The sequence below is a fragment of the Chlamydotis macqueenii genome, chromosome 15 (assembly GCF_036417535.1).
Source record: "Chlamydotis macqueenii isolate bChlMac1 chromosome 15, bChlMac1.mat, whole genome shotgun sequence".
Taxonomy (NCBI): Eukaryota; Metazoa; Chordata; class Aves; order Otidiformes; family Otididae; genus Chlamydotis; species Chlamydotis macqueenii.
Genome location: NC_141570.1, coordinates 13661820 through 13681085, shown reverse-complemented (window position 1 = coordinate 13681085; position 19266 = coordinate 13661820). Strand labels below are relative to the sequence as shown.

The 19266-nt window shown below is 67.3% G+C and overlaps 1 protein-coding gene across 1 annotated transcript; it reads right to left on the bottom strand.

Annotated features, from left to right (window-relative positions):
- Positions 1–3583: 3583 nt before the first annotated feature.
- Positions 3584–18329, bottom strand: SBK1 (SH3 domain binding kinase 1). The gene is made up of 4 exons (XM_086760064.1): positions 17534–18329; positions 7338–7540; positions 7028–7230; positions 3584–6148 (listed from the first exon to the last, which is right to left on the bottom strand). Exons 1-4 carry the CDS (start codon positions 17593–17595, stop codon positions 5366–5368), a joined length of 1251 nt encoding a protein of 416 aa, XP_086616190.1. The 5' UTR covers positions 17596–18329; the 3' UTR covers positions 3584–5365.
- Between the last annotated feature and the right edge of the window lie 937 nt (positions 18330–19266).

Here is a 19266-nt window from a genome sequence, read left to right as displayed (position 1 = left end):
CTAAGCTTGCAATCCCAAAGGGAGAGACCCAAACACGCTGAACGTACCGAACGGCCTTGCTACAAAGCAAAATCAAAGACCACCAAGAAGCTCCTGACTGCTGAACTGCTGCTGTGTTCTGCTATCTGCTGCTGAACTTCTCTGCCCAGCCTAACCAACGTATCTGACAGCCTCCAAATAACGAAGTCCACTTGGATTTGAAGCCAAGCCAGAGCTCCTCGCAGAGCGGGTTGGGGATGGGGCAGTCCCGGGCGCGACCACGGATGGGTCACGGGCTGCAGGAGCTGGGCCTCCTTCAGGCTGGAGAAGAGGAGGCGGAGGGAGGGGATCTAAATCACGGGGATTATCCAGTGCTGGGAGCAGAGAAGATGGGGAGGTGCGAAGCAGAGGGGATGAAGCTGATGGGAGCACAGGGTGACCCAAATTCCTCTGCCTGCCTTCGTGCAGTGTGGGGAGCGGGGGCAATGCCTGGAAATCACACCCGCTCCGAAGCAGCCGATGGATGAGGCAGGCTCCCTGTCTCACCTGCAACCTTTTATCCTGAAGTTTCTTTCCGGCGTGGTGTCCTCAGGGCTCCGAGGTGGTTAACATCCATTTGAACCCCGTTCCAGACGTGTTCTGGGTGCCTGTGAGCCCCTGGGCTGTTACAGATGGCTTACGAGTTGGGCTCCATTAGCGGTTGGTTTGCTGTTTATTAAAGCCCCAATTAATCTCATATTAATGCTTTTCAAACGAGACCTTCCAGGAGGTGTAGCAGCCTCCGAGGCGAGGAGTTCAGTTCCTCCCCAGCCCGGTGCCACTGACGTCAGCGCAGTTTTAGCTCGGCATCTCGCTGGGCTGAGAGATGATGCTCTAATTAGCGTGGGGTAACGCCGGTCCCAGAGACCCCAGCGGCTCTGCTGCCCCAGGAGAGTGGGGGCTGCAATCCGGGACCCCTGTGCCCACCCTGTCCGCCTCCACGGAGGGGTTTTGAGTGGGCAGATCCTTGTGAGAAAAGCAAAAGCCCCTGCAGCTCCCACCGCCGCCAGCCCCGTGGCTCTGGGAGGGACGCGGACCAGCAGCTCAGAGCCGGTGGGAATGGCACCGTGGGCTCAGCCCTGGGCTCGGGGTGCTGCCCCGGCACCGTGGGCTGGCGGCCCGGGTGCCAGCATCCCGAGCTGCGGCCGGGTGAGGCGGCGGTGGGGACGGCGGAGATCTCCCGTCCTTGCCAAGCTGGGATGCTGCAGTTGTCATGGCAACGGGGGAGGCCTGCTCAGCCAGAGCCGGTAACCCAACCGTTCGGGTGTGCAGGGCTGGGTGTGCTCCCCGTTTCCCTCCTGGGCCCTGGCTCCTCGCTGCACCCCAAAATTGTGGTCGAGCCCCCTCCTCCCAAAGCTGACAACCCATTTTTTTTTGCTAAAAGACCCTGGTGGTGACAAACGCTGGGTTTTCCATGGGAAGAAGCACCTTGGGTGAAATAAAGCATCCAGACCCGTCGCAGGGAGCATGCAGCCCGTCGGGAGAGGCCAGCAGCCTCCTGCCTTCCTCCGTCCCGGGCCAAAATCCTCCCGGCTGGCTGAGGCTGGGCAAAGGCGGCCGGCATCCGGCAGAATTTGATCCAGAGCCGTTCCCTGTGGGATGCTGGCAGGGCTGTTTCCACAGGGCAGGGATCTGCCCGGGAGACGGGAGTGGAGGATGAGGGTGCAGCCAGCTCTCCTCTCCTTTTGGCCAGAGCTGGCTGCGTCTGTCACACAAGGTCACCTCTCCCTTCTCCCCCCACCTCAGGACAGCTTTTGCTGCCTGGCTCCAGCCACTTGTCCCCGTGGGGGCCCTCAGCAGCCGCCAGCCTTTGATTGACACCTGTCTGTCATCTCCCGACAGCTGGAAACGCAGAGAGTGGAGGGGCCCCGCGGAAAGGCCAGGCAGGGGACGAGCCCGCTGCGCGTCCCGCTCCGCGGGCGGCTCTGGAGCTGCTGGACCCGGCATGGGGACGGCCGGGCGCGCCCTCCCGCAGACCCCCTTCTTGGCAGCGGCCCCGAGCCGCGGCCGCTTCGCGCGGCGGCCTTGAGCTCTTCCGATGTCGCTGGGGCGCTGGGTTAGCACGTGAGTCACGTTTCCTTCCAGCGCCCAACTCAGCTCGGTGCCGTCGCTATTTTTGGAAACTCTTGAAAGCCGATCAGCCCTAAGGAGCGCGTTGAAGGAACGCTCTCGCTGTGCCGGGCTCGCGTTCCCCCGGTGTCACCGCGCAGCGGCTGGGGAACTTGGGATGCGCGGGAACGCCTGCCGTGGGCCTCATCCCGCAGCCCCTCCGGAATCGTCGGGAAAGCGGCATCTTAGCGGCAAAATATTTCCTTGTGTAGGGCTTGGTTTGGGTTGGGGGTTTTTTGGCAGTGCCGGGTTGGCATCAGTCGTTCGCACTCCAAACGAGTGGAGCACTCATGGATATTTTTACTCTTGACCTCCCGTATTTTCGCTGGGGCCGTGGTGCCTCACTCCCAGCAAAAACGGGCAAAATTCACTCCGAGGGCTGGACGAAAACTAGAGGCGGGCGACGGCTTTGCCCAGCCACCGCTTTTGCCGCGGGTTTTCTGGGGTCCGAAAGGTTTCACCTGGGGACAAGCAGCCTCCCTCGTCCTGGCGCTGACGGGCTCTCAGCGTCCCTGACCTTGCCGGGATAAAATTAGCCATTTCACGTTGAATTACAGACCGTGCAGCTGCCAGCAGCCCGAGCGGTTCCTTTCAAAGACGTCAAATGGCAGCGTTTCCTTTTTCGTCTGCGCCCGGGGAGGGGAGGGTCCTTCCAGCCCGCGCCTGGTGACAATGACATTGATTTCTTAGACCTTTTGGCGTGGCCAGATCTGTATTTTTAGCTGGGGAAGAGGGAAAAAAAAAAATAAATCACGTGTTGAAAAAACGCTTTCCCTGATGGGAAGGGAAAGGAGATGAAAGGCTTCGCTGCTGGAGTCGGCGGTGAACGGGGCGCGCTGCCTGCGGTGGGAGAACCGGCCGCATCTTCCCGGGGTCCAGCCTCGGCGCTGCTCCCGCCAGCCGTGTCCCGCTCCTGCCCCACACCGATGGGATGGGGACACTGAGCCCCCCTGCAACGGCAGGGAGCCGGCAGGACCCCTGCTCCGACAGGATGCTGTTGATGTGATCCCATCGTATCCACATCCCATCCCATCCCATCCCATCCCATCCCATCCCATCCCGCCATTTGTCTTCCAGGGCGGGCACTGCCTTCATCTCTCTCTTCCCTGCTTCCTCCTCCTCGCTCTCCCCCACCTTGTTCTCATTTCCCCAAGAAGACTTTAATGAAATCTGCCCTTAATTAAATCCACATTCATCTGCATAATTACCAGGAAATTGAAATTAGCCTGCGGACGTGGCTGGCATACATCGGCATCAGGCAGCGTTGCCTGTTTGGAGGGGGGTGCACTGAGGGCAGCTGGGTCCCCCCCCACCCATGGGTGCTGCTCCCCTTCCCTCCCACCCTGGGGTGCCATGGCAGCCGGGCAGGGGGGGCAGGGCAGGAGCGGGGGGACGCTGAGCCCTGCACAAGCAGCATCACGTTTGTTTTCCTTAAAAAAAAAAGTCTTCACCACCATTGAGAATTTTTTTTGTTATTTTATAACTATGTATTTTATCATTTTTTATGTTTTTCTTTTTTTTTTTTTTTTTTTTTAATCCTTTTCAACAGTGACAAACTGAGGTAACGTCTGTGACACTACAGCCTCTCCTACGGGAAGAAGGTCCGAAACCCGACAGCCGAGGGAACTGGAAATTAAAAACCCGACAACCTACCGACACAGCGACCTCGACGGGAACAGAAACGGCGCCCGCGCACCCCGCCGCGGGACAGAGCCCCGGCGAGGTACAGCCGAGCGCTCCCGGGGGGGCGGCCAGGATCCCTTCTCTACATTATTGCACGAAAGGTCGAGGACATTGGGGGACCTAAGGCAAAAAGGAGAAAAAACCGCGCCTAGCGTCTCTACGGTGGGGCAATGCTACTTCTAAAACCGGCCCTGGGCCCCGGTGCCGCGGGCGGGCGTGGGGTGGAGTGGGGTGGGGTGGGTGCCGCAGGGATGGGGGGCAGCGGCGGTGGCGGGGGGTCCGGCCGGGCGCCCGCCTGCTGTGTAAACTGCTGCTGCTGCTGAATAGCGTGATAGCCCTTTGTGCGGGAACCGGGGGGCCGGGGGGGTCCCCGCGGCACCCACCCCATGGGAGGGAAGCCCAAATGGCGCCAGGGCACGGCTGCTGCCGCCTTGGGGTGCCCCTCAGCCTCCCCGGCCCGACATTGGGATGAGCCCCCCGCCGCCCTGGGTGCCTGAAAGCAGGAGGGGGGTTGTGACCCCCCCACCCGCATCCCATGGCCTTGTCCCTAAGGGGCCACCACCGCCCTGCCTGGCTGCAGCCGGCCCCAGGGGAGGGGAACGGGTTTGGGGAAGGGGTGACAGCAAGGAGGGGTGACGGGGACAGCGTGGGGAGCCACGCGGGCCTTCGGGAGGCCGCGGGAAGCCCCCTCTCCTGCCCCCCAGCCTGGAGATGCCCCACCGCCACCTTTTCCAGTCCCTGGGTACGAAACGCCTGCAGAGGGGACAAGGGGACCGCGGCGGAGCCAGCCTGGCCCCCAGAGCGTGGCTCCCAGCTGGGAGGGGACCAGTCCCTCCGGCCGCGGGTCCGGGGCCAGCGTGCGGCCGCCCACCCAGGCAGGGCAGGGGGGACAGGGGCTGCCAGCGGCCGCGGCTGGGCCGCGCGGTGACACGCAGACAGGGACACTTGCTACATCGATGGCTGCCAGCACCTCCTGCGGCAGGGAGGCAGCCGGGGCTGCCCAGGGTCCGGGTCGGCCAGTGACCCCCCCGGCTCCCCATCGCCAGCCCAGCGCTCACCTCCCCGTCCCCTCCCGGGCCCTGCCAGTGGGGCAGGGACCAATGGCAGGGGGCAAATCGCCACCCACCCAAACCTCCCTGAAGGCCTCCTCCACGCTGCGGGGTCATCGGCCTTCCCTCGCCCCGGCCAGGGGTGGGGGAGAGCCGGTGGGTGCTGGCTGCCCCCACCCACGCAGGCCCCCCCTGACTCTTCCTCCCCATTTTGGGAGACCCCCTCTTAGTGCCACCACGGTGGGAGCCTTGGAGGGGGCAGTGCGGCCGTGGCGGGGGCCAGGGCACCGCCGTCCTCCCCGGCAGCGAGCGGTGCCCTTGGCGCTACGGAGCGCGACCAGTTTTGTCCTTTTCCTCTTTGTTTTTGTTTCTTTTTTTTGCTTTGGGAGACCCGGAGCCTGGTCCCGGCTTGCGCCAACGCCGCGATCGACCCCCCGCCCCGGTCCCCGTCCCCAGGGCTGGGGGATGGGACAGGACGGGCAGGCGCGCGTGCTGCCGCAGCGCCCTCAGACGCAGATCTCTATTGCTGTGGCCAGGACCATCTGCCCTTTGCCTTTGTCCTGCCGTCCGTCTGTCCTGCCGGCCGTCCCCGGGGGGGCCGCGCTCGGCTCGGGGCCGCGGGCTCCGCTCCCTTCGGTCAGGACGGTCCTCTTGAGCGGGGCGGGGGTGCAGGAGCCGGCCGCCTCGTGCCGGTGGGCTCCGGCCGGGAGCTTGTCCCCGGCGTGCTTGCGGGAGCGGTAGGAGGGTCGCCGCCGCACCTCGGCCATCAGGTCGCACTTGATGAAGTAGAAGACCTCCTTGACGGGACAGCGCTTCTCGGGGTCGAGGGCCAGCAGGCGCTGGAACATGCGCAGGGCGCTGTCCGTGAAGCGTCGCCACTGCGAGGGCAGCCCCGCCAGCCGCCCCTTCTGCCACCGCACAAACTCCTCGAAGAAAGCGTCAGAAGCCGCCGCCGCCTCCCAGGGGAAGTTCCCGGTGAGGACGCAGAAGATGAGCACCCCGAAAGCCCAGACGTCGATGCTGGTGTCCACGGCGAAGCCCTCGGCCCGGCCGGCTTGGCAGACCTCGGGCGCCGTGTAGGGGATGGTGCCGCTGATGCGCTTGACCCGGCAGCCCACCTTGCGGGTCATGCCGAAGTCGGCCAGTTTGACGCGGCGGCACTCGCGGTCGAAGAGCAGGACGTTCTCCGGTTTGATGTCCCGGTGCACCAGGCTCTTGCTGTGCATGTAGTCGAGGGCCAGGCCCAGCTGCTGCACGCAGCGCTTCACCAGCTCCTCGGGGAGCCCCACCTGCGGGCGCGGGGACACGGCGTCAGCCACCTGCCACTGAACCGCGTCCTGACCCCTCCCGTCTCCAGGACTGCCGGATCTGTACGTCACCGCACATCCAATGCGGTCGTGGCTGCTTTTATCTGGGGTGTTCTCTGCAGCAGGGAGACGGGTGGGGGGTCCCGGGCCACCCAGGGGATGGGCGAGGGGTCCCAGGCCACCCAAGGGATGACTGATGGGTCTCAGACCACCCAGGGGATGGGCGAGGAGTCCCAGCCCACTCTAGGGATGAGTGATGGGTCTCAGGACCTCCAGGAAATGGGTGACGGGTTCGCGGCCACCGAAGGGATGGGTGAAGGGTTCGCGGCCACAGTAGGGATGGCTGATGGGTCCCAGGCCACCCAAGGGATGGGTGAGGGGTTTGAGGTGACCCAGGGGATGGACGATGGGTCTCAGGACCTCCAGGGAATGGGTGAGGGGTCCCAGGCCACACAAGGGATGGCTGACGAGTCCCAAGCCACGCAAGGGATGGCTGACGGGTCTCAAGACATCCAGGGGATGGGTGAGGGGTTTGAGGCCACCCAAGGGATGGGTGAGGGGTCTCATACCATCCTAGGGATGGATGATTGATCTCATCCCACCCAGAGGACAGGTGAGGTGTCCCAGGCCACCCAGGGGATGGATGGTGGATCTCAGGTCACCCAGAGGATGGGCGATGTGTCCAAGATTTGCTTGTAGGGTCAAGGCCAATCCATACAGGGATGCCTGGTCCCTGCAGATGGAGCCCCCTCCCACACGGCCCCCTCCCACACGGCCACAGCGGCAGCTTTGCTCAGTGCCCTGGAGCCCCCACACCCCCACAGCCCCAAAAAGGCTCCCACGGGAGGGGCGGGCTCGCACCTGCGGCGGGATGATGTCGAAGAGGTCCCCGCCGGGGGCGTACTCCTGAGCGAAGACGTAGCAGTCCTCAGTCTCGAAGACCACGTCAAAGACCTTGATGATGAAGGGGCTGGAGGAGAGCGTGTTGGTGATGCTGAACTCCCGCAGGAAGTTCTTCAGCTTCGTCTTGCTCTTGTTGACGAACTTCAGGGCCATCTTGGTGCCTACGGTGGGCAGGGGATGGGGGTGAGCCTGGAGCACGGTTGAGAGACGCCCAGCACCCTTCTCCCACCGCGGCCAGGTCCCCCGCGCCCCCCTGAGCTCCCCTCACCTGTGCTTTTGTGGGACACCAGGTCCACCTTGCCGTAGGTGCCCTTGCCGAGCTCGCGGATGAGGTCGTAGTGCTTGCTGATGTCGGTGCCCGAGAGGGTGCGGATGGCCAGGGACTGCATGTCCTCGGTGATGAGGGGCACCCCGCAGCAGGCCAGCTTGCGCGACGGCTCCTGCTCAATCGAACCCGCGCTCATGGCTGCGCTGCAAGGCAGAGGTGCGGCACCGTTTGCGCCGGGTGCGGCAAAGCCACCGCGCCCCCCTGTCCCGTCCCGTTCCCCCCCGACGCTTGGCAGTCGCAGCCGCGGGCTCGCCGCCCGCGAAACACCCGTATGGGTGTTTCGCGGGCGGCGAGCCCGCGGCTGCGACAGCAGGAGGCCAAGAGCTGCCCTGCCGCGGGGGGGAGCCCGGGCGATGCCCATGGCCACTCAGGGGCCACCCCAAATGGTGCTGGATGCCCCGCAAGCACCTCGGGGTCAAGATCCTGCCCCACACAGGAGGATCCTCCCAGCCCTCTCCAACCTCTCCCTCCTTTCCTTTCGCCATGGTGCTGCCTCTCATCCCAAAGCAGAGCTCAGCTTCTTAATTTTTTTTTTTTTTTTTTTTTTTTCCTCTAGGAAGTTGGGCAAAAAATAGAAAAGGAACTTCAACATCATGATGTTCCAAAAATGTAACGGCTTGACTCATAAGATCTCCAAAGCAGCTCATCTCCGTAGCGTTTTCTTGGGCTCCGGGAGGAGCAGCGCTGTTTCAGCGTCTGGGCGCTGGAGGTGGAGGTGGATCAGCGCGGCAGCTCGCGGGATGCACGGCTAAAAACAGCTCCCAGCATCCCGCGAGAAGAATTCTGTCTACGCTTGAATTTACAATCACGCTCGGCAACGTCTCTTAATTAACCGCTGTTGAAATGCAATTATTGGAGTTGGCAAAGTTGAGGTTTGAGGAAAAAACCTGCCGGTGGGACGGGAAAGGAGGTGAAGGGCTGACAGCTGCTTGAGAGAGCTCTCCAAGCCAAGCGCCCTTTGGTTTTTCCCTTGGTTCAACCCTTCGGCTTCTCCAGGCAGCTCCTTTCCGACCCGCAGCCGAGAACGGCCGTCAGGACCCGCTGTCCCCGCTGCCACGCCAGGTCCCCGCTGCCACGCCAGGTCCCCTGCCCGGCTTCCGCAGGGCTGCGGCCACTGCGTTCGCGGCGGGGGCCGCGCTGCCAGGGCCACGGGCGCTGCCGGGGTCCCGCCACGGTGCCTCAGTTCCCGCCGGCTGGGCGCAACGCGCCCCGCTCTGTCAAGGCTAACAGGAACGCGGAGCCAACGCCGATCCCAGGGAAAGCCAAACAGCCGGAATACCCACGCGGTGAGGCCAAAAAAAGCGAGATGGCAGAAGTTTTCATTAAAAATTGAAACGCTTTTGAAAGCGCATTGGTTCTGATGGAAGCGGTAAAGTGGGGCAGCAGCGGGGAGAGGGAGCGAGGGCTCGTTTCCAGCTGGTGCCGCACGCTCACGGTGACGGGAGGACAGCGGGACACGCGGGGACGCTGCCAGCGCAGCAGGAGAGGCCACTGGCCCGGCCGGGGACGAGGTCCTGCGTCCTCGGCCACCTCCTGTGCCCACGCCAGTCACGCTGCCGCAACCACCCATGCAGCCGCCAGGTCAAACCGCAGCAGAAACGGGGCCTTTTCCCAGCACGCCAGCTCCTCTCCCGCCCGCGCGGCACAGCACCGGAGCACCACGGACGGCGCTGCGCCCGAAGGAAGCCAAAACCTCCCAGCGCACGGTCCCCTGGCTCGGGCGTTTCAGGCGTTCCTGGAGAAGGAGCTTTGCAAAGAGAGGAGGAGCGACGCACGTCGCAGCCGAGTCCTCGCCGTGGCACGAGACCCCCCAGGCAACAGGGCAGCGACGACGCTGCCGAGCGGCACCGGGGACCCCGCTGCTCGCTGCGGGCGGGCTGCGCCATCATCTCCGCGCCCCGAACCGTTTCTCCTACGATTCAGACTAAAATTGTGCTGTGTTTAAGCTCCAGCACCGTTTATCTCATTGAGCGAGGAGGATAAATCCACCCACCTCTTCCTCGCTCCCTGGCAGGTATTTATAGGCAGCCACTCGTCTCCCGGCGGCAACCCCGCTCCGTCCCCAACGCCGCCGAGCAGCTCCTGGGCGCACGGCGTCCCGAATCCGGAGCTCAGCATCCCGAATCCGGAGCCGAACATCCCACTGGAGCCAACCCGTTCCTGCCCCGACGGCGCTCCCCGCAAAGTGGGGACGCTTTCCCCTGCTCCGCGTTCCGCTGCGCAGCACACCCAGCCCCGGGCGCGTCAGCTCTGCCAATAAATAATTGCAAACTCATTAAAAGCTCGTTGAGAGGAGCAGAGGCTGCCCAGGAGAGCTGCCCCGGGAACCCGGCGGAGGAGGCTCCCGGAGCTGCGGCTGCTTGGAAATGAAGAGGGGAAGGGGGAAAAAAAACCCCTCCGGCCACATCAGAGGGGGACGGGTCAGGAAAACAACCCAGTTCTTGAGCGGAGTCAACAGGTTTCGGGCCGAGCCCAACGCAGGGGTCTGTGGCCAGGCTGGAAGCCCAGCAAGGGGCCAGGAATTGGGAAGACGAAGGGAACAGCCAGGCAGGGTCTCTGCAAGAACCAGTTTTCTCTTCGGAGGGAAGAAACGGGAAACACTCGGCAGCGGGGCCAGGCAGGTGCTGCCCCGGCCGCACCACGTGCGTTTGCAGGGCTTTGATTTCCCCCCCATCCCCAACCCTTCTGCCACGCGATGCTCGCTCCCACAGCGGCACGCTCGTTAGTGACGGTGTAATTGGCGTTAGCTATTAGCGGGTAACAGCCACCGCCCCCCGCGCGCGGCTGGGGGAGCTCTCTCCCTCCGCACCCCGACCAGCTCCCAAATGGCCCCCGTTTCCTCCAAACCACCCGCTGAAGCCGGCCAAGTCACTCCCAAACGAGTGCTCAGCCTTGCCGGAGCCCGGCTCCCGGTGCCCCACCTGCCACGCCGCGCCCGTGCTGCCCGCAGGCGACGCCTCGGCCGTGCCCCGCGCCGAGCCGCTGCCTCCCAGCGCCCCGCTGCATTTCCAGCCTCCGCCACCGCCCCCGCTCCTGCTTGACCCCGTTGCGGGGACATCCTCCCATCTCCCCCGTGCCGGCGCGAGGCATTATTAGCCGTGCTTCCCGGGGGCAGCGGCACGCTGGCGCCCGGGGAGAGCTGGCAAAGGCACCTTCGCCTAACGAGGCCGACGTCTCCGCGGGCACGGAAGGGGAGCGGGTGCCTTGCGGGGGCTCAGAGCACGCGTACCCAGCGTATCCGGGCATCCTCCGGCCGGGAAAGGGGCCAGAGCCGTGAAACGTGGGCGGGCAGAGGATCCCTTCGCCCATGTGCTGCCTCAGGGCTGACCGAAGCCACTCCAGACAAGGCAAGCGTGTCCAGGAGGCAGCTGGCCGCACGGGGAAACGGGACAGCGGCTGCCGGCGGGCAGCGTTTTGGGAACAGCCCCTCTGCCAGCATCCCGCGGCCTCGGCGGAGCAGCCGTCCCACCCCCAGGCGATGGACGGGTCATGTCTCCGCATCCTCTCGCCCTCAGCGGCTCCGTGGCGGTGGGAAGGCGCCGGGAAACGCTCCAGTGCCCCTCACACCACGAGCCTGAACCAGCACCGTACCTCCGCCAAAGCGCCTGCAGCGACGGCGACTTCCCAGTGCTCCCAGTTCGGGATGCTTCTCTGCGCAATGGCACGGAATTCCCGGTTATCCAGTTTCTCGGACCAGCTCCTTGCCTGGACCAGAGCGGACTGCCAGGCACCAGGATGGGCTTCGGCAAAGCCAACGAACGCCCAGAAACTCGCAGGCTTCCAGTCGGTGGGAGCCGCTCTCCCGGCAGGAATCTCGGCTGCGGGGCAGGGTCAGGCCCCGTCACACTCGTCCCCGTAGCGAGGAACCATCGCCCATCCCCGCCATCAGCCCGCGAGAAGCTTCTTCCGCCTTCGGTGCCAGGATTCAGGTTTCACAGCCAGCCTCCCAGGAAAAATTTGGGAAGAGCAGGTAAAGCGGTGCCGGGGCTCTCTCCGCTGACAGCTTCCGAGGGACGGGTGGCAGCTGCTCCCCGGGGAGCCGCCGCTCTGCCCTGCCGCCGCCGTGCCCCGTGCCCTCGGCGCTGCCCTCCCGGAGCTGCCAGCGGGATCTTCCCTGCTCTCCTCCGCACCGCGCCGTCTCCGTCCATCGGCCCCCAACGGCAGGACCTTGGCCGCCCTTCAGCGCTTCGGCCTCCTGGGATTTTTCCTGATGAGCGGGACGGCTTCGTTAGGACCTCAGCTACTCCAGCCTCCAGCTCCTCCCGCCCTCGCCGCCGGCACCGGGATTTATGATTACTTCATCGTTTGATTGGTTTCATCAGCCTGTCATCATCTCCCTCCCAAAACTCTTCCACCAGCGCCGGCAGCGTCGCACGTTTGGGATCTGCAAAGACAAACGCCCCGAGCGGCACCTGCCCGTTGCCCGCCCGGACCCCGTGGGCGGCGCCAACCGGCCCCTCGGCCCCGCTCGCTCTCGGGGGACGGCGGGACGCGTCGCCCTGCTGCCAAAACCAGCCCCGTCCCCGCTCCAAGGGGCTCCGCGGCCTTGACGCACGGTGGGGCTGCCGTAACCCCGCAGCCCGGGCATCGCTCCGGCGGCCGCCGGCTCCCACGGAGCGGGGTGCTCCCACCTCGCCCCGGCCCCATCGCCGCGCCCCCCCGCAGCATTCCGGGCTGAGGTACGGAAACACCGTGCCGCAGTCACGCCGAGAGCCCAGCGGGCCACCCGGTTCCGAGGTGTCGCCTCCCGGCAGGCGACGCCCCAATCCAACGCAGACGGGCGTCGAGACCGAACCGCCCCCGGCCCCCCGCGTTGCTTGCCCCATCCCGCAGCTGCGGCGAGGGCTCCCAGTTGGCGTCACCGGCCGGCGGCCACCGCGCCAGCCAGGCCGGACCTGAGGGAAAGTGGGTCACGCTCGCCCTTCCCCAACCGCAACGGGCCAGAGGCTGGCGGTGGGGTGGAGGCCGGCTCCCGCGCCGCGCTGACGGCGAGGGGAAAGCGGGGGGAATGGTGGGGAGATGGGGGGAATCGAGGAGAACGGAGAGGGAGAGGAGGGGAATGGAGGGGAATTGAGGGGAGACGAGGGGAATTGAGGGGAGAGGGAGGGGAGAGGAGGGGAATGGAGGGGAGAGGAGGGGAATTGAGGGGAATGGAGGGGAGACAAGGGGAATTGAAATGGAGACAAGGGGAATCAAGGGAAGATGAGGGGAATCAAGGGAAGATGAGGGGAATGGAGGCAAACTGGGGGGGAGATGAGGGGGGAGATGGCCTGAGCTGCCCCCCAGCCGCCCCTCCCCTCCCTGCTCCCTTTCCCCTGCCTCCAGCCGCTCTCCATCTCAGCGCATCCTTCCAAACCCACCCACTGCCCCCCCATAAAAAAAAAATTAAAACCCCAAATTCACCGTGACCCCTTTCCCCCCTCGGGAACCGCACCCCCCAATCGCCCCCTCGGCCCCGATCCGGCCCGAACTCCGTTCAAGTGCGACCCCCCCCAACCCCCCGCACCCCGCATTCACACGGGTTTGGGTGGCGGGGCCCCCCCCCGCCGCGCGCCGTGCGGGCAGACAAAGGGCGGCCCCGCCACAAAGGCGCGGGGACCGGTACCGGCCGGCGCCCCCTCCCCTCCCCGCCCCGCCGCCCCCTTACCGGTGGGGCGAGCCGCCGCGCCCCGTCCTCGGCGGGAGAGGAGCCGCAGCCGCCGCCCGCCCCCCGCGCGGGGCCCCGCCGGGCTCATCCCGCGGCCCCGCCGCTACCGGAGGAGCGGAGCCCGGCCCAGCGCCCCCCGCGCTCCGCCCCGCAGCCCCCGGGGAGGGGAGGGGAGGGGAGGAGCGGGGGGAGGGGGGCTCCGCCCCTCGGCCGGTGTGTCCACGCCAGGCGTGGGGTCGCGGGTGGGGTTTGGTCGCGGGGGGCGGTGGCTGAGCCGTCCCGGGGTTGGGGGGGGGGGGGGGGGGGCGGGGGGAAGGGGGACCGGCCCGGTCACCCGCGCGGGGATCGGGCCCCTCGCCCCGCAAACGCAGCACCGAGCGCTCCTGCAGCCCACGCACGGAGCATCTGCGGGCCGAGTCCCGCCGGTTCCCCGTCCCCCCCATGTCCCTTGGGGCGCGGGCGATGCCCACCGCAGTGCGGGCCTCGTCCCCCGAACACGCGTGGGGCACAGGGTTCCCCCCCCAAGCCCACTCGCACGGCGGCACCGTGCGGGCCCAGCCGAGGCGCACGCGCGGCGCGGGCTTCGCTTTGGCCTGGTTGAAGTTTGGCCACGCGTTCGGCCGGCGACGCCGGAGCCGGGCACCGGGAGCTGGTGGGCACCTCTGGCCCGCGGGACGTTGTAGGACGGGCAGCGGTTTGCCGTGGGGCTTCCACGGCCCTCAGCCATGCGCCGCGTCCCTTCGCGCCCACGACGCCGCGTCGAGGCGACCCGCAGCCGTGGGGTGGCGGCGGGCTGTTCCCACCGCCTGCGCCCGCTCCAGCACGCGGGGAGGGCAGGGGAGCCGTCGCCACTGACTCACCGGCGCCGTTAATCTGCTTCCGCCGAGCGACCGGTGGTTTTTGTGAATGATTTTAAGGCGAGGGGCTGAATCACGTTCTGACGCTTCTCCCTAATTCGGCGCCAGGCGCCGCCGCGACATCGCCGCCCCGGCTGTGACGGCCGGCCTCGGCTGCACCACGGCGCACAACTGCTTGCCGGTCCCCTCCATCACCGCTCCGCTCACCGGTCCCGTCCACAGCTCCCCGCACCCGCGGCTGGATGCTCCAAGGATGGATGGTCCCCACCGGGACGGTGGCACAAGGGGAGAGATGCCGTCCCCTGCGTCACCAGGACCCTGTGAGCCCAGCTGGGTGCTCGGAGCATCTGCCGTGGGACTGGGAAAGGGCAGGGAAGCAGCGGACGGGGCGAAGGTGCCGGGAAGGGGGCGCGGTGTGGGATTCAGGGCACTCCCTGCGCTGCCGCAGAAGCAGGACACGGGCTGGCAAAAGCCACCACAGCTGTTCCCTCGCTCGCTGGGGACGGAGCGTGTCCAGCCTCGTCCCTTCCCATGGCGCCTGCACACAGCACCCGTCTCCCCGTGTCCCCTCGTGCCCCCCTGTGTCCCCCGTGTCCCCCGCCTGCCCTTGCCACGCCGGCTGCCGCTCGCCGGCGTTCCGAGCTGCGCCTCCGCGCTCTCCTTCGCCTCGCCCTATTTATAGCTCGGGGATGTTTCTAGGTCAGGCGTCAGGCGCTGGGGACCGGAGAGCCCGCATGGGGACCGGCCAGGGGCCGCGGGGACGGCGTCACATGCTCCGCTCGCCACCCAGCACCCGGTGTCGTTGCCCTGGTGTCGGAGGACGGGGCTGTGCCGGACCCCAGGAACGCAGCGTCTGAGATGGCGGTGAGGGGGCAGCCAGGCTGTGGCAGGGCTCTGTGGGGCTCCGTGGGGCTCCGTGGGCTCCGTGGGGCTCGGCAGCTCATTTTGCCAGCGGATTTGTCACACGCGGATTGAACAATCATAACGCCGATGGCACCAGTCAGAAACGGCAGCGGGGAAATGACCCAAAAAGCCCCAAATTTCTCTCGCAAGCCCAAGCACAAATTCAGCAAGAAGGTCGCTCGTCCCTTCGCCGTCACTTGGTGTCCCCCCTCAACAACACCGCACGCGTGGCGCGCAGGGCGGCCCGCAGCCTCTCACGCTCCGGTGGCATGAGCGCGAACCTGCCTGGAGCCGCTGGCGGGGATGCTGGGAAGGAGCAGGCGGGGAGGGAAGGAAGGAGGGCGACGCGGGAGCGGAGCACGCCGGGAGCCACAGCGCCGGCGGTGGGGACGCGCTGGCCCGGGGAGATGCCGGTGATGTCTCCCAGTTGCTTTTGGATGGTTTCCTCCCACTCCGTAGCACCCACTGAGGCCCCAAACCTCCCACCCTGCCCCTGCGGTTGGGCCTCCTCGCCGCTCGGCACGGGCACTGGCGCGACCTTCGCTGCCCACCGTCCATCCCATGCGCCCGGGGGTCCTCGCCTGGCTCACCTCCGCGACCCACGTTTGGGGGGCCGGGATGACATTCCCAGCGGCTGCTCTCAAGGTCAGGGAGGAGACGCAGCCCCGCGGTGCCGTGGGGCACGATCCGCAGCTCGGCTGGGTGCTGGGGACGCGCGGAGGTGCTGCCAGCGGCCATGGGGCGCCGCCTCCCCTCCCGCAGCCCCCCAGGCCCCGGCCAGGGAGCTTGGGCAGGGTGTTGACTCTGGAGCGTAATGATGACTGTTCAGCTACTGAAAGGCAACAGAACGGTTTTCTTTGGAATGGGTTTCTTCCGAAAAGAAGCAGAAGGGGTTTCTTCACGGGGGAGGTGGGATTTGGGGGTGTAGCGGGGTCACAGCCCCGTCCCACTCCCCATCTGGGTATGAAGCCGTAGATGCGGCACCGCTGCGCCCGCAGCTCCCGCTGGCAGCGTTTCCCATCCCGTCGCCAACCGGGGCCAAAGCAGCGTCGGGGCTGAACTGGGAGCACGGGGAGAGCCCTGGGGGTCTGCCCCCGCCCCCCAGCCGCCCCCCCCCCCACTCCCCCCACCGCCAGCCCGACCCCGTCCGGCACCGCACGCTTGCGGCCGCGGGCGCTCGCAGCCCGTTCCGCTGGCACCATCTAGCGAGGCTGCGGGGACAGGCACCCACGCGTGTGCGCCCACGCGCTCCCGCCGGCGCGGGGTGACAGGCCCGGGGCCGCGCCGTGGGTCGATGGCGGAGCAGGGAGCAGCTGGTGGGTCCCTCTGCTGTCACCCCCCCCACACACACACCCTCACGCGTGGGGAGCCCACTCCGGTGGCTGCCGTGCTGGCGGTGGCCGCCCTGTCCCCGCCGGCTGGGCGCAAGCCCGGGGCAAGGCTGGTGGGGACGGACTGGTGGCAACTGGGGACGGGGAGATCCCACCAGCGCGCGCCCCCCGCCCCGTGAAGCAGGGCAGACCCCGTCCCCCCCCACAGGGAGAGGTGGTCCCGCGGCCACGATGCAGGACCGCGGGCCACCACGCTCCCCTCCCTGGCTGAGAACGCCAAACTCGTGTCAGCTGTGGCCCAGCACACACTGGGTGCAGCCGGTCGGCTCCAATCCCAGATCGGGCTGGGACATGGGAGCCCCAGGGGTGCTCTGCGCCCCTCTCCGGCCAGCAGCACGCACACCCAAGGCCCCTGTCCCATCCCGGGACGCCCGGCCAGCGCCGAGCTCGTGGGCAGCAACTCACAGGAACCGAGTCTGCAGAAACCATGGTTTGCGCCAAAACAATTCCTACAGCTTCCTGCACGCTGGGAGGAAGGACAGACTGCCCGGACTGGCACGCGTGGCCGACAGCCCTGCCCGGCCACCAGCCCAGCACCGCCGTCCCCCCGGACCCCACCGCGGGGCAGCCGGGGCTCACGGGGGCTCCCAGCAGGAGCTTTGCTCCGGGGATGGTGGCGCAGGACGGGAGCCGGCAGCGGCTCGGAGCCACGGAGGAGCAGTTGGGCACGACATGTGCCGGCGTTCACACCTCGCATCCCTGCCGGCTGCCTGGCTAATTCCGGCACCGGCGCGCTCGCCTTGGCTGCCGCTCAGCCGCGCGGATGGGAGAAGAGCTCGCTTTCGGCAAGGGGGGGGAGGCGAGCGCCGGTGCCGCTGCCGTGAGGCCCGAGGGTCCCCCAGCCACCCGAAACCCCCAGCCAGCCCCAGCGAGGCCCTGGGAGCGGAGCCCAGCTGGGGACGGCGTGAGCAGGAGGGAGCGGGATGGCTCCCGGATGGCGTGGGTTTGCACGCCGCTGCCAAAAGCCCCGCTCCCACGAGCGCACCAGCACCGCTTGGCGCGGCACAGCATGGCACGGCACGGCACGGGTCGCCCACCTTGCACCCTGGAGAGCTGCACATGCCAGACACGCACACGTGCTGTGCGCACAACCTCGCCTCGCTGTGGCATGGCATGGCACGGCTTGGCACGGCATGGCACAGCGCTGGGCCACGGTCTCCACCAGCCGGGAGAGGATGCACCCGCTCCGAGCGAAGCTTTGGCCCAGCCGAGGCAGGCAGCGCCCATGCCAGGCGTCGTCGCCCAGCCCGGCTCGGCGCCACGCTCCCCTGCCACTCACGGGCTCGTGGCGTGTCCCCACCGGCAGCGTGCCGCCCAGCCGGGCGCCGCGGCACTGACCTGTGCAGGTGCAGGGGCTGCAGCTCCTCTTTCTGGAAGCAGACGAAGCAGAAGGAATCCATCGCTCGGCTCCAGCGGCCACCGCAGCCGGGCGAGGGGGATCGCAGGCCAGGCAGCGCCGGAGGGGTGTTGGCATCTTCCTCGCCCTCGCCGGGGCTGCCGCCGGCCACGGCCTCACGCTCGCCCGCCCAGGGCCATGGCGTCGGGGAGCTGCTCACACGTCCGAGCCCTGCGCCGGGGCCGGCCGCTCACCACGCGCGAAGGCAGCACCGGGCTGTGCCGTGTCCCGCGTCGCCCTCGCTCCGGGCCCGGCGATGCCCAGCGTCACCCCATGGTGCAGCCCGGCTGGAGGTGGCACCGCTCCTCAGGGGGCGTGGGCAGGGACGTGGGGCAGCATCGCCCGAGCCGGGGGGTCTGGCAGGGCAGGATGAGGCCCTGGCCAAACCCTGTGGTGCTTCAGAGCCCAGGGGAAGCAGCTGCCGCTCTCCAGCACCCAGCGCCCATGTGGCACCGGCCGGCGGCGGGCGCGGAGGACGGTGCCCGCGGCACTGCCGGGGAAAGCGTGCCCTGCGCAGGGGCTGGCAGCGCGGTCCGGCAGAATTTGGCAGGATCTGGCGAGGTCTGGCGGGGTCTCCAGCACTCAGGTTGCCGGGCCGGGAGCCCCGTGCGCTGGCGGAGGAAAGTTGCGTCGTCGGCGAGCGGCGGCTCCGCGGGGTTCGTCTCACCGGCGGAGCAGCCGCTCGCTCTGACAGCTAAACCAGCGTGCGAGTATTAATAGCTCCAGATTCATGCGGTGAGGCTGGGAAGTTAACTCCTCAGCTGCCACCGCCGGCCCTGCCCAGGCTCCCGCCGCCCTCTCCCGGCTCCGAGTTGCCGCCTCGGGGCTCGCCGGCGCCGCGGCTGAGACCTGGCAAACTCAGCCCACCCGCCCAGCACACCAAGTGTCACCGAGAGACCCACGCTCTGTCCCCTGCGGCCCTGTCCTTCCCCTTCCCCGGGCTCTGCCCCGGCCGGCCCTTGGCGCAGGGCACATGGCACAACCAGGGAGGGGATTTGGCTCAGCCCGGGTGCCCACGTGTCCCCCAGGTCCCTGAGACCAAGCGTCGGTCCCTCACCCCAGTCCGCATCCGACGCCCTGGGGCAGAGGCAAAGGCCACGTCCTTGGGCGGCGGCGGCCGGAGGACACGGAGAGGCTTCCCCAGCCCGGCCACGGCTTCGTCATCGCTCGCCGTGAATTATTCAGTGCGTGGCTCCGCTCGCAGTGCATCTGCTCCAGCCACGCCCCCTCTAATGGCCAAAATCGATGGATTTTAATTCCTCGTGGCCGGAAAGCTCCCGGCCGTGCTGCCTGAGGGTCCCGTCCTCGCTGCACGGCTGCCCCAGGAGAGAGGAGACCCGACCTGGGGGTGGTTTATCCCAAATTTGTTTCCATCGCCTTCTTCCACGCGTCCCATCCGGAGCGGCAGCCGTGGGCTGTCCCGCAAGCAGAGCTCACTGTTTACCGGTTTCCTACCTCCACCGGGCGTTTTCTGAGGGCTGGGGGCATCGGCGGGGGCGCGGGGCAAAGCTGGTGGGCGGCCAGGGTCAGAGACGGCTCCTGCAGGGCACTGGGAATGGTTGGGGTGGGCAACGGGATGGCTGCAGGGGCGCGGGTGGGCACCCCCGTCACAGCCGGGCTCCCGCCGTCCCCCGGGTCCGGCGCCAGGGCCCTGGCACCCACCCAGGCACCCACT

Excerpts from the sequence above, each read along its gene's own strand:
- SBK1 (XM_086760064.1), bottom strand. The coding sequence starts at position 17,595 with ATGGATTCCTTCTGCTTCGTCTGCTTCCAGAAAGAGGAGCTGCAGCCC. Across the intron at positions 7,541-17,533 it reads CAGCCCCTGCACCTGCACAG|CGCAGCCATGAGCGCGGGTT; the intron begins GTCAGTGCCGCG and ends TCTGCCTTGCAG. Across the intron at positions 6,149-7,027 it reads TCGACATCATCCCGCCGCAG|GTGGGGCTCCCCGAGGAGCT; the intron begins GTGCGAGCCCGC and ends CCGCGCCCGCAG.